Genomic DNA, 13,865 nt, shown 5'->3' with positions numbered 1-13,865 from the left:
GATAGGTTTAAACATGCTATCTTTCAGAAGGAAATTTATTGATATGTAATAGGCACCCATGTCCTATATCTTTATTTTTAATATTAAATAAATAATGAACAAGTAAATATTGTCCTAACATTTTAGAGGTGATAGGTAGGTTGGTTTTTACTTTTAATTGAAGATCCAAAATAACCTTTTACTAGTATAATTCCACTCACTTTTATAATATAGTTTTAATGGACCGATATTTCGTATATAAATATAAACTTCGATATGAATTTTAATGAAAAATCTATACTTCAGCATACATGCTATATTATTAGGTATAACTAAATTTAAAATAGTTATAAAGTATAATAATTGTATGTTCAATATAAGGAAATATTATAAATTAATGTAAGTTATACATATATGTATATTGTGTAATAATAATATTTAAAAAAATATTATCATCAAAAATTAATATGCATTATTATTATCATTACTACTTTAGCTAATATATTTATAATTTTGTTAAAATCTGTCTATACATTCAATTGCATTTTACGGGCGTTATTAAAATGCAAACTATTATTATTTTTAAATATTTTAAGGCTGGATTGTCTAAATTGATTGATGCCAGAAACATCGTAGCGAAATTGAAATCGGACGCTAGAACTCAAGAAACGAAACTAGCAGAAAAACAAGAAAAGGCCAATCAAGCACTGAATATGATATCTAGAACCATGCAAGGAGCTAATACGAAAAAAGAGCAAATGGAAAGTCTTAGAAAAGAGTTTCAAATAAAAAACGATGTTTTAAACCAGAGGTAACCTACATTACAACAAAAACCCTTCACATTCTATAGTTCTACACAATATTTCTGATGATTTGGAGTTAACTAGGAGTTAATTGTATTTTACACAGTTTAAATAGGCAACTCTGCTTCGATATACTATACACACACCGTTGTACAGCTATTTTTTTTTTTTACTTAGCTCGCACCACGATCGTGATGTTGAAAAGAAAGTTCAATGATTCGTATTTTAAGATATAAAAAAAAAAATTATCAAAATTAACTATCAAAAATAAAATGTATAAAAATATTAAATCTGTAGTAATTGAATAAATATAGATAGGAATTAGTACAATTACAACGTTTTAAGTGTCAATCGTAATTTATTGTCATCGATTTTTTAAACATATATCCATAACGACTTCGATGTGTTTCGTGAAACGTGATAAAATAAAAATTTTAGGAAAAAAGAAATCGATCAAGAACTAGCGCAAGTAGAACCATTGATTGAAGAGTCTCAGGCAGCAGTGAGCAACATAAAACCAGAAGCGCTGACGGAGATCCGATCACTTCGAGCCCCTCCAGAAGTGATAAGGGACATATTGGAGGGCGTGCTCCGGCTTATGGGCATACAGGACACATCATGGAACAGCATGAAAACGTTTCTAGCAAAGAGGGGCGTCAAGGAGGACATAAGGTTTTTCGATGCACGCAGGATTTCGGAAGCCAACAGGGACTCGGTGGAGAGACTTTTGAAGTCAAAACGTGACTCGTTTGACTCAAAAAACGCGAAGAGGGCATCTGCGGCGGCGGCACCGCTGGCTTCGTGGGTAGTAGCCAATGTCGAGTACTCGCACATACTTCACAAAATAAGACCATTGGAAACCGAACACGCTTCTTTGAAATCGTAATTATTTAATTTAAATAATAAAAATATGTGTTACTCAGTCACGCTTTGCAGTAGGCGCGAAGTCTTAAATTCATGCAAAATGTATTTATTTTTTGATACAGAAAATTGCAAAAAGCCGAAGAGCAAATAGAACTTTTAAGTGATGGGTTAGACAGTGTCGATAAAAACGTATCAGAATTAAGAGAGCAGTTAACTATTAACACTAAAGAAGCAGCTGAAATTGAATTAAACATTAGCAAAGAAAAAAAAACAATAGATGCCGCCCAAAAACTTGTCGAAAAATTAGATGACGAATTTTCGAGATGGGGTTTACAGGTAGATATTTGCATGAAATTGATAGAATACTATTGAACTAAAATTACTGATAGATACATAAATAAAGCTTGAAATACGCAACAGATTTAGTAAATTTCAATATTAAATCTTGTATGCGGATTGTTGTATAGTAAAATACTTATTTATATATTACAATTAAATTATATATTTATATTATGTTAATATTATAATTAAGTACCTTATCGTGTATACGAGGTCAATATTTTCATTTAAATCGTCCGAATTCATTAAATATAATTTTATCTAATTTCTATGAAATACTCAATAAATAATAACATAATTTATTATATGTGTTTATAAATGTACAAAAGAAAATGTCGTAACTAACACTTCTCATATAAATCGTAATTTATATCTGTCTAACTATTAATTGGTTAAAAATCGTAAATGATTTCATTGATTTCAATATAATCGAGAGTTAACTGTTTCAATAGTTGTATAATAATAATTATTTAACCTAACCTGATACCTACTAGTTTGTTTATTTAGCTTTATTATTCATAAATATATAACAATTTTTCATTTTATTCATAGAGCGTTATCGAATTCCGGAAATTTTTTCGCTTTTGAACTTTAAGAATATTATTATCATTAATCAAACATTTGAATTTTGACCTTAAATAATTATTATGTACTGATAATTATTGAGTAATACAAACACATTGTTTTGTGGCATACTTTATGTAGGTACCTGCAAATAAAAAACAAAAAAATTAAGTAATATGATGTAATATATAAAAATATGAAGAATATTTTTCACACACACTTTATATATTATATATGTATATAACGATTTAAATGATTAAATATAATAAACATTTAATTACATATATCATGTGTATATCAAATCAAAATTCAATGTATATTAAAAGTGTTAAGTGTTTGTCATAGGTAAATGAATTGTCGTCAAGCTTAGAAAACCTATTATTGAGCACACTGCTTGCGTCAGCGTTTGTGACATATTTATCGGAATGTTCAGATAGTATTCGCAATGAAAAAATTGAAAAATGGAAGTACGAACTAAAATCAAATGATTTTACGTTTTCTAAATTCATGGAATCTGAATGTCAGATACTGCAGTGGATTACTGAAGGCTTACCATCTGATGAAACATCGCATCAAAATGCCATAATACTCAAACAGGTAAACATGCCTACTTTGATTGATTAGTGTGATTACCAATATTTTGTTATTGTTTATTTGTAATATATTATTTATTTTAAAATATGTTTGTATAATATAGATTAAGACCCTTCAGATTTCGGTAAGTTGATAAATATATGCTCATATATATATAATATAATAATATAATATATAATATATGCTCCTACTATAAGAATCGCATACTATAATATGTACTAATGTGATATTGTGATGGTTGGACACGTATATAGGCTAAATTTTATCCATTGATCATTGACCCTAATAACAACATCATGGAGTGGTTAAAATTAAAATTACCAGTTAATTCAACAGAATTTACTTCATTTGAAAACCCAAAATTATACTCAAGTTTAGAATTAGCTGTTCGGTAAGCATTAAAAATTATATTTTTTACATACCTATCGTATACGTATAGTATTAAGTTCTTAATAATATGGTTCTAAAAATATTTAATTTTTTTTTTAAGTTTTGGTAAAACGATAGTAATATATAACGTAAGCAAAATCGATCCTATACTCGTACCAGTATTAAGAAGTGACTTTAAAATTGAAGGTAACTTTATACCTACATTATTTGACGATTATATAATATCGCCATTATTCATTATATATAAACAAATTAATATGGATACTTATAGGGAGCAGAAAAATGGTCCAAATTGCAGATCGATTGGTAGATTACAACGAGAACTTCCAATTATACCTATTCAGCAATACTACTGACTTGACCTTGTCCTCAGACCAATCTGTTTTATTAACTATTGTTAACTTTACCTTAAATGACATTGGACTCACTGAACAGGTACCTGTCTAAATTAACAAATTTTTTTAATCACACAAAAGATTTTTAATTTTGAAATTTGATTTGATTTCTATAGCTTTTAAGACATGCATTGAAAGTACAAAATCCTAAATTAGACTCCATGCGTTTAGAATTATTGCACACGGAAGAAGAATTGAAATCCAAATTGCATGTACTACAAGAGAACGTGTTAAAAGACTTAGCTGACGCTCAAGGGAATATACTCGAAAATCAAGTAAAATTATTTTTTTGTATTTTTAAAAACAAAGATGTAATGAATGTTACAATATTATTTTTAACCTACGGTATATAAGTAACATATGCGATTATTTAGGAACTCCTTAATTCGCTAGACAGTATAAAAACTAACAGCACTGAGATATCAAAATCACTCGACGAGTCACTAAAAGTGCAGAGAGAATTAAAGTTTGAATGTCAAGTGTACAAGCCATTTTCCAGTTACGCTTCAAAAATATATTTCGCTTTGAAAGATTTGTTCGTCTTCAACCGTTTTTGTCAAATCTCTATGTCGACATTTGTCAAATTGTTCCAGTCTACACTAAAAGTATAGTAACTAGCTGTGAAATAATTTTAGTTTTACTTACGATAAAATTACTTTTATTGTTTGTACGTCCTAGGAATCTACTGGAGGTACGAACCAAGAGAAACGACTATTACACACGGTTTATTATTATGTATCGAGATCGCTTTTCAAAGATCAACAATTGACATTCGCCACATACTTGTCTTATAAATTGAATCCAAATGATTTTGGTCCTAATGTTAGTATTTATAATCATATTTACGATTTACCGAATTGGGTTTTAACTCTAACGAGATCAATTAATTTGTGAAAATAGGAATGGGAATTGTTCATTGGAAAAAAAACAACAAATATTGACGAAGGATTGAATTATAAAGATAATATTCCAAAATGGATTAACGACAACAGAGCTTTTGATGTGTACATGTTAAAAGTAAATATTATTTATAACGTGTATATAGTTGGGCCGATCCCCATCTCTGCCATACCACATAACATTGACATTTGACATGTCCAATGATATATAGATCATGTTTTTGGTTATTTGTAAATTGTAATGAATTAAGTTATTTTATATGATAAATCAAAACTATCAGATAACTATTGACTATATTATAATAGTTTATACATAATTTTAAATTTTAACTAAAATGTACGATATTCTCACACCAGGAATCTGTACCAGAACTTTACGAAAAACTTCAACTCGATAATCAAAACATTTGGAAAGACTTTGTCGAAACAACAAATTCCAGCATTCCGAAAGTGGTAAATGTGTCGAATTTTCAACAAGTATTAATAACACAAGCACTGAAACCCGATAGATTGCATAAAGTTTTGACAGAATTTTCACTCAATCAACTAAGTACATTACGATCGTTTTGATTTAACAGTTTGGAATCTTTAATAATATACCTATATTTGTCGTTTTAGAACTGACTGACTTATCACCATCGACGTTAAGTCTATCTAAATTGGTCGGAGAAAACGCAGAACCGGTGATGATAATCACGTCCATCGGATCTGACCCATCCGACGAATTGAGGATGTTAGCTAAACAAATTACTCACGAAAACTGTATAGAAATAGCTACAGGCGAAGACCCGAGGGAAGTCGAGTCACTGCAAGAACTGTGCAAACAGCCGAAATGGGTCGTATTGAAAAACATTCACCTGAGTTCGGAGTCTCTACTAACGGAGTTGGAAAAACGGTTAAAGTCATTAGAGGACGTGCACGAGAAATTCGCTGTGTGGATGACCGCAGAGCCCAACGAAAAAATTCAACATTCATTTGTTGTGTCGTGCGTTAAAGTCGCATACGAAGCGCCGCACGGCGTCAAGAAGAACATGAGACGAGCCTACGACATCTGGAAGAACGAGCATGTGGTGTGGAAATCTTTGGACGAAATGCGATCTGCTTACACTTTGGCCTGGTTCCATTCCATAGTGTTGGAACGCAGGACATACATACCGCAGGGTTGGTCACAATATTACGAGTTCAATGATTCGGATTTAACAGCAACCCTGAAAGTCTTACAGAAATCAATACATCGTGGTATGCATATTGTAGATTATAATGCACGAATATAATTAAACTTTTTATTTACATCCGTTACCCATTTGTGCAATAGATGTGACGAATATGCAGTATAGTAGTTTTATTATTTTATTTCAATAACGTAGAATTACAATTATTTTAAATTGGCAGCAACAATTTAAATTCAATTCTATACATCGCCCATCCTCACTTTAATATATATATATATATATGAACCATAGAAGCGTCTGTCACTAGCCACTGTAGATAACGTACCTACACAATGTACAATATGAAATTATTTTTTTTTTTTTAATTATTTTAAATCGATAGAACACAGCTCAACAAGATGGGCATACATTCACGGACTATGTGAAAAGGCTATCTACGGCGGCCGAATTACAAATATACAAGACATAGCTATCCTCACAACATATTTGCGATGTGTGTTCACATCAGACAATGTCAATTGGAAGGATGGTATACCTGGAATCGTCGATTTAAATTCCGGTGACGCAAAGGTGAGTGAATTATTGTACAACTAAGGTGAATGCCTGTCGCCTGCTGATGTAGCTAAAAAAAAAAGAAATGATTTAATCTTATGAAAACTCAAAAATTGCATTTATCTATTGATATTTATAAAATTAAAATTATCCTTAGTATTATCCTACTAGTGAGTTAGTACTTTAACAGTATAATTTATTTATTTATTCACAGCCCATTTTCATTTTCACCACTATAATTACACTACATTCAAGTAAACACTCAAAAATCTTCATTTTGTCATATGCACATCACAATTTCACATCATTAATTATACAGTGATGTTTGACTGGTGATTTGTAAATCAAATATTTACCGTATGCCTAAACATTAATTCACACATGTCGTATACAAAAAAATTATTATCGTGTGCAATTTTTTAGATGTTTTCAAACCTTTTCATAAAAACTGAAATCATTTTTTGTGTAATAAAATAACACAAATTGTATAACCTAAATGCAATTTTAAAATTAATTTAAAGTGTTAAATATGAAACATGTATATGTATACGTATATGATAAAGTATAATATAATACCTACTGTACTATAAACAGTGTTAGGACATATCTAGATAAATTATCCAGATAATAATAATTTTATCTTTTATCTTATCTAGATAAATAAATATAAGTTAGATAAATATTTGACTTACCTATCTAGATAAATTTAAAAGATAATTTTTTTAGTGAAAATTAGATAGATCTGTACCAAAAATATTATTAACTATGTGAATTTTGTTTTTGGTCCACTCGACAACTTCTTCAGCAGGGTGACTTCCCAAATTTTTATTTATACTTTGTTACCTCCCTAGAGTCCCTTGGATCTTATTGGTTCCTTATATAATTATATGTGTTGAAGTTGATGTTTGGTGATACACATCATGAAATAATAAGTTAAGTCGAAAATAAACATATTATATAGGCATGTACTTACATGACATTATATATGTTTTTTTAAATTAGTTGTTTTAATTTTAATTTCTATAATTATCTGTTATTTATCTGGATAAAATATTTTTATCTTTTATCTTTTTGTTAGATGAATTAAATTTATTTATCTTTTATCTGTATCTTAGATAAAATTTAGTGTTGTTATCTTTATCTTTATCCAGATGATTTTTTTGTTATCTGTTCCTAACACTGACTATAAATGAGCAACTTATGGGTTTAATCGGATGAAGGTAAATTATTTTTTATCAAATATAGGATGTCGATAACGCATTGAAAAGCGTCCCGGAACACGACACTCCGAAACTGTTGAATTTGCCAGAGAATGTAGACAGGTCTTGGCAAAAGAAGCAGAGCACCGAAACAATATCACAGTTACGACGTGAGCGAAATATTTTTAAAAATTACCTAATGACTAACACTAAAAGAGTGGAAATAAATCATTGATTGATTTTTAAAATATTCTTGTAAAAATATCAAATAGCGATGGACTTATAGCATATATCTCAGGTTCACGAGTACCAATATATTATATATTTTTAAATAATCGTTACTAATATTGAGTAGTAAACCTCGATATACTATTATGTGATTGGCACAATAATGTTTATGGAACCTAGGTATACAAAAACTATATAGCAACATACTATTATAATAATTTAAATTTTACTGTCGTTCAGATATATCTATTAATTCATATCGCCATATAGCTAGGTACCTACACCTATTATACATACATCGTTTTTTATTTTAGGTAGCCCACAATATGCACTTTTACAGAATTATGAAGTGTGCCTTAAGACGATAGTTGTATAATCATCATTTTTTTCCCCGCTAATTATACAGAATAACTGAAAATCTACTCGTTTGAAATTTAAATAGATATTAAAATTTAAAAAAATATATTTAAATGTATTTATATTTTATTATTTACTTTAATTCAACATGATATATGAATTCAAACAAACTATTCATAAAATGACTCAAAGGTTGAAAAATCCATATACTTATTGTTTAGTGTTTATCTACTGTATACATAATTCATATATACTGTATAAAGGCGTCAGCATTGGCAGCATTGGGACGAAACTGCAAATAAAGGGTGACTGGCATTTGAATGTCCAACCCATTCTAGATCTGTGGAAGGCTTTGAACAGGGGCGTCAACCTTTCTGAGTTGCCGTCGAGCAGAAGTGGCGACAGTAACCATCATCGGCCGGTGGATGCGTTTTTCAGCCAAGAACTCAACTTTGCGGTCCGACTAGTTAGAAACGTGCACAAGACCTTGGTCGGTGTAAACCAGACAATTCGCAGCAACACGAGGCCCTCGACTACAGTGTCAGACACAGTGTTACATCTCATTAGACTTCAAGTATGATATAATATCGCTTAGCCTAAAATATCGGATCCAAAGGGTGGGCAGAAAGATTCATCCTAAAACCGGTTACTTAGATTACTCATGGTGCACCACGTGAAGGTAACCTAGCTTCTTACACCACAATAATATCTTGGGAAAGGTAAAAATCAAAAAAACGGCATGCACTTGGGATATCCCCGTAAATTATGGCCTATTTTGAAGGCTTTATGTACATTTTTTTTCCTGGTACAATTATTTGTACGTGTATATATGACTGAGTAAATTTTTAAATAATCAATTACTTAACAAACGTTTTTAGTTTTTTATTGTGTAGAAAAAAATCTTAATATTTGATGACAATCCGTCCACTTTAGTGGGTCTCTTGGCTGATTACAGATTTCGAGTGTACTTTGTCATTACTCATTTTATAATGATGGATGTAAAAAATTTTAATTCAATTATAAATCATTGCATTCTTTATACCTGTGAAAAACTACTCTGAGCAAATATGATGTCTATTATCTATTATGTTAGCTTATTTTATTTCTAAAGATATTTTCGATATTTTTACATCAGATTTCCCACATATTTTTTCAGGAATTATGTTTAACTTTTCTACTTATTATTATTTCTACTTATATTTTTCTACTTTTTTACTTATTACAATTATTATTTCACTTAATTATCTGTAAGCACGTTGTTTAATCGATAATCATAAATGGTTTTGTAATTAATGATTAAAAAAATTATAATTTTAAACTCTTATAAAAATAATTTTAATATATTATGCTTCCGATATTTATTAACTGCTGTAAGAAAAATTATTTAGGAACTTTGTACCTATCATTAATAAACTGTTCACTTAAAAACGAGAAATGTATCATATAATGTAAGATCATAAAAATAATATTAGGTGAAAATTTAAAGTATTTTATGGCTATTTATTTTTGAAGTTTACCTAAAACAAAAACTAAAAATAGAGGACACTGGATTCGCGCCTTGTCAATCTTATCGACCATAACTTATAATACCTGACTTATCCGATTCATAATAAATATAATAATTATAAATATAAAAACAATTTTTATTATAATATAGGTAATAATTAAATTATTTTTTTAGACACCAAAAACGTGGATGGACCAATGGACTGGTCCGAACGATCCGGTGGCGTATATCAGAACCATCGTGGCCAGAACTATATGCGTGAAAAAAATTAGCGTTTTAGATGACAAATTGTCGCAGAAAATCGACCTTGACGAGCTATTTCACCCTAGAACGTTCCTAATTGCACTAAAACAACAAACAGCCAAGTATGTACCTATATACGTATAATAGTACTTAGTCTAAGTCTATTACAAAATGCAATTTATTTATCTTAAAGGAATGTTTAAAATCACTCTAAAGATATATCGAAATATTCCTGCTTAGATTTTGCGATAAACTAAGTTATAGGCTTATAGCCCACATATTTCAGTGGTGTTTTGACTGTAATGTGAATATTCAAAGTCTCGCGGAAGTCTTGATATGGGAGGGGGGCACATTACTTTCACCAAACTGGTTGTGCACATTTCTCCAAAGGAATTTCAAAAAATATGAAAAAAAATTGATCACATTACGAAAAATTATTCATGTATCAGTGACAGTGGCGTAGACAAGGGCGACGTGGGGGTTAGATCCCCCCCATTAGCTTTTTTTTTGTTTTTGCTTACATTATGTAGTATGCACTATAATGTAACATTTTTTCATATTGTGAATTGTGATCCATCGAGCTATTGAATTTTGACAGTTTTTTCAATATACCTACTGATTACTGAATACCATTATAATTTTATTTTCGTTTATTTATAGCAAATTATATTAAATTATATTAAATTATTATAGCAAAGTAAACAGTAATATTTATTTGGTCAAAATGGTCGATGACGATTGTCGACTACGATTATGCTTAATTATAGCTTAATATCTTATTATTTATAGAGACAACAATATACAGTATATTATATATATATAATATGTATGACTACGTATGTCTATAAAATTATGTTTACACATTTTGAATTTTTCAATATTATAAATATTTAAAATTTATTTTTTATTAATTTTATTAATAACTTTAAATAATCATGCTAAACATGAATACCATAAACATTAAACTAGGTACTTTAGAAAACAAATTTGAGAGGGTGGGAGATTTTCCAATTTTCACCTCCCATTTAGTTGTCGTTTTTTTTTTTTTGATCCCTCCCCTTTCAGAAATCATGTCTACGCCACTGATCAGTGATTAAGTAATTGATATTAACCCATAAGTGATGATCATAAGTTAAGTTTGTAAGTATATATATTATATACTATACACATTGTATATGACACAACATAAATAACTGTACATAGGCGATAGACTATAGCCTTATGATAAGGGAAGTATAAATAAGGATAAATAATAAGACACCATACATCAGAATGTTCTTATTTAAAAAAAAATATGTACAATAGTTAGGTAATCATTTTAAACTTGTGTAAGGAGTTATCAAGCTTTTTGAATTTTGATCAAGAGGCAATAAACATTAAACAAAAATTGAAGAAAAATAATAGTTCAAAAACTACATTTATTGAAATTTGAAAATAATATGTTTTAGAAAATGCTCATTTACTTTTATAAATATTTTGCCAAAAATTCTTCAAGTCTTTACCGGTTATTTCTTTAAGCATTAGGTACAACAACAAAAAGTAAAACAAAATTGATTTCGTTGAAACTTATATAGCTATTAACTGTAACAAATAAAACTTTATACTTATTATTTTGATTGTTGTTGAATATTATTTTAACATTCATATCACTGGACATTACATCAATAATTTATGTATAATGTAGTTAAAAACTAGTCAGTTATTAGCAGTGATGCAAATAGACAAAATTCTATGCGATGCTACCACCATTAAGGGAAGAAAGACTCAATCACCTGAAATATTTTTAGATGTTTCGTAGAAACATAAATTCTATGGTAGAAATGTAATAATATATTTAAACTGTAGGCGAATCTTAGTCTCGAATAAAATGAATCGGTATATCTCAGTATTCAGTTCAGATATTATAATTTATAGCTATTTAATTGGTAAATTTTTGAACATAGTTCAAGCTAATCTACATTTTTCTGACATCTTTAAGAACAATCTCTGAAATTTTAGTCAAAATCAGTTGAGCAGTTTTTGAATCTATAGGAAACAAATAAAATACAGAAAAAACATTTTAAAAATATGTTCTCATATTTGTTTAAGATTTTATAATTTGTTTTTTCGAGGCCATTAACGTGACGATTTGATGCATGATTTTACTTCATCTGCCTAAGTAACCATTAAAAAAAGAAATTAACTTGATTAATTGATTTCCATTGCGAATCTCAAAATACATGTGTGAGTATTTCTTTAAGATCCTTGATTATTGAAACAATGGTAATGGTGCAAAGAAATAATGCTAATTTCAAATCTTTATCAATAAATTGTTCATTAAGGTTCCTACGTTAATTAGACAGTCATTTAGGACATGTTTGAATATTTATAAATATATAATAAATCTATTATATTTCTTGTAGTAGTTTACTTCAGTAATAAATCTTCAATTTTTTGTGTAGACAATATGAAATACCTATGGATAGTCTCATACTTGATTGTTCTCTGTCAACTAATGGATTGAAAGGTTCCAAAATCCACACAACAATATCAAATTTGATTATAGAAGGTGCTAGGCTCAATCACAATACACTTGTTGAAAATACAGCTGATTCACCATCAGTAGCTATCATTGATGACATTAAACTTGCATGGATTCCACAGGTTTGTAAAGCACATATATAAATAAGATTTAAAAAATATTTGTGCAGTCAATTTTAGTTTTTACAACATGTGTGTTTAACTGAATTTAACAAGCTATAGCTGTTTTTTGGTTGATAAAATTATACTTTTTTGGTTTTATAGGAACACATAAAGCACATGAAAAATTCTGATTTACCAATAGCGTTATATGAGACACAATTCAGAGATAATTTAATAACATTGCTACCAATAGCAATGCCATTAAATGAACAAAAAAAATGGATTTTAGCAGGAGTGACATTATTTCTGAGAACACATTAATTTTAAGAAGAATTGATATTTGAATTATATGATATACCTAACACATAAATTGTAAAACATATGTATGAACCTTAAACAATTAATCTATCCTGATTTGGGTATTGGTAACTTAGTGAACAACCCTACAATAAGACAATGCAATTATTGTTAGTTTTTATTACTGTTCAAATTGTATATACTTAAATAGTTTAATTTTGTATAATAATAAATATGAAAAAAATTTAAAATATATTTTTTACCAATTATTTGTTATGTTGTTAGCACTATAGGGTACACAACACAAATACACATAAAATATTTAATTTAATATTTCACAACAATATTTTTTATTTATTATTTGCTCTAAATATTACAATATTAATATTAATTTAATTATTAATATATAATATATAACTTATAAATATATAGATATGCTAAAATTTTTGTAAATTAGTGTAATACATTACACGGTAAATAGTAAATTCAAAATATCCTCATATTCAGACCAACAAGAATGAGATAAATTACACATCAACTTAAATAAGATGACTTTGAAATCCAATAAGTTGGCTAAAAAAATATACATTCAATTTATATTCAAAGCATTTTTTTTTTTTAAAAAAAGATAAAAAGAAAAATTCTCACCAATTTTTTTATTTTTTACTTTTTTCTCTAAAACAGAGATGAGAAATGAACAATTAAACTTGGTTTAACATGTTGATACAAAATGTTAGTACGCAACGACATTGTAAATCAGAATTATTACTATTCTGCATTAAGAATGAAAATAAAATATGTAAATAGATAGTAGTCTAACTGAAACTTTTGCTAAGCTATTCACAAATATACATTTTAAAA

General features: G+C 28.5%; 1 protein-coding gene across 1 annotated transcript in view; it reads left to right on the top strand.

Annotated features, from left to right (window-relative positions):
• Positions 1–13,645, top strand: part of btv (dynein cytoplasmic heavy chain beethoven) — a 30,275-nt gene extending 16,630 nt beyond the window's left edge. The window contains exons 49-68 of the mRNA XM_089225539.1: positions 576–790; positions 1,221–1,664; positions 1,769–1,982; positions 2,895–3,146; positions 3,247–3,267; positions 3,398–3,534; positions 3,634–3,719; positions 3,805–3,968; positions 4,045–4,203; positions 4,303–4,533; positions 4,607–4,750; positions 4,829–4,945; positions 5,185–5,377; positions 5,446–6,066; positions 6,382–6,569; positions 7,797–7,920; positions 8,599–8,909; positions 10,017–10,207; positions 12,527–12,728; positions 12,870–13,645. Coding sequence (XP_089081665.1) covers positions 576–790; positions 1,221–1,664; positions 1,769–1,982; positions 2,895–3,146; positions 3,247–3,267; positions 3,398–3,534; positions 3,634–3,719; positions 3,805–3,968; positions 4,045–4,203; positions 4,303–4,533; positions 4,607–4,750; positions 4,829–4,945; positions 5,185–5,377; positions 5,446–6,066; positions 6,382–6,569; positions 7,797–7,920; positions 8,599–8,909; positions 10,017–10,207; positions 12,527–12,728; positions 12,870–13,028 — 4,173 coding nt within the window. The 3' untranslated portion in view covers positions 13,029–13,645. The remainder of the gene's footprint in view (positions 1–575; positions 791–1,220; positions 1,665–1,768; positions 1,983–2,894; positions 3,147–3,246; positions 3,268–3,397; positions 3,535–3,633; positions 3,720–3,804; positions 3,969–4,044; positions 4,204–4,302; positions 4,534–4,606; positions 4,751–4,828; positions 4,946–5,184; positions 5,378–5,445; positions 6,067–6,381; positions 6,570–7,796; positions 7,921–8,598; positions 8,910–10,016; positions 10,208–12,526; positions 12,729–12,869) is intronic.
• The last annotated feature ends 220 nt before the right edge of the window (positions 13,646–13,865 follow it).

Source organism: Diuraphis noxia, unplaced genomic scaffold, assembly GCF_037042655.1.
Source record: "Diuraphis noxia isolate RWA-SAM2 unplaced genomic scaffold, SU_Dnox_SAM2 contig0004, whole genome shotgun sequence".
In the NCBI taxonomy this organism is placed as follows: domain Eukaryota; kingdom Metazoa; phylum Arthropoda; class Insecta; order Hemiptera; family Aphididae; genus Diuraphis; species Diuraphis noxia.
Note: the sequence above shows the minus strand (reverse complement) of the source record. Positions and strands in the feature narration are given on the sequence as shown.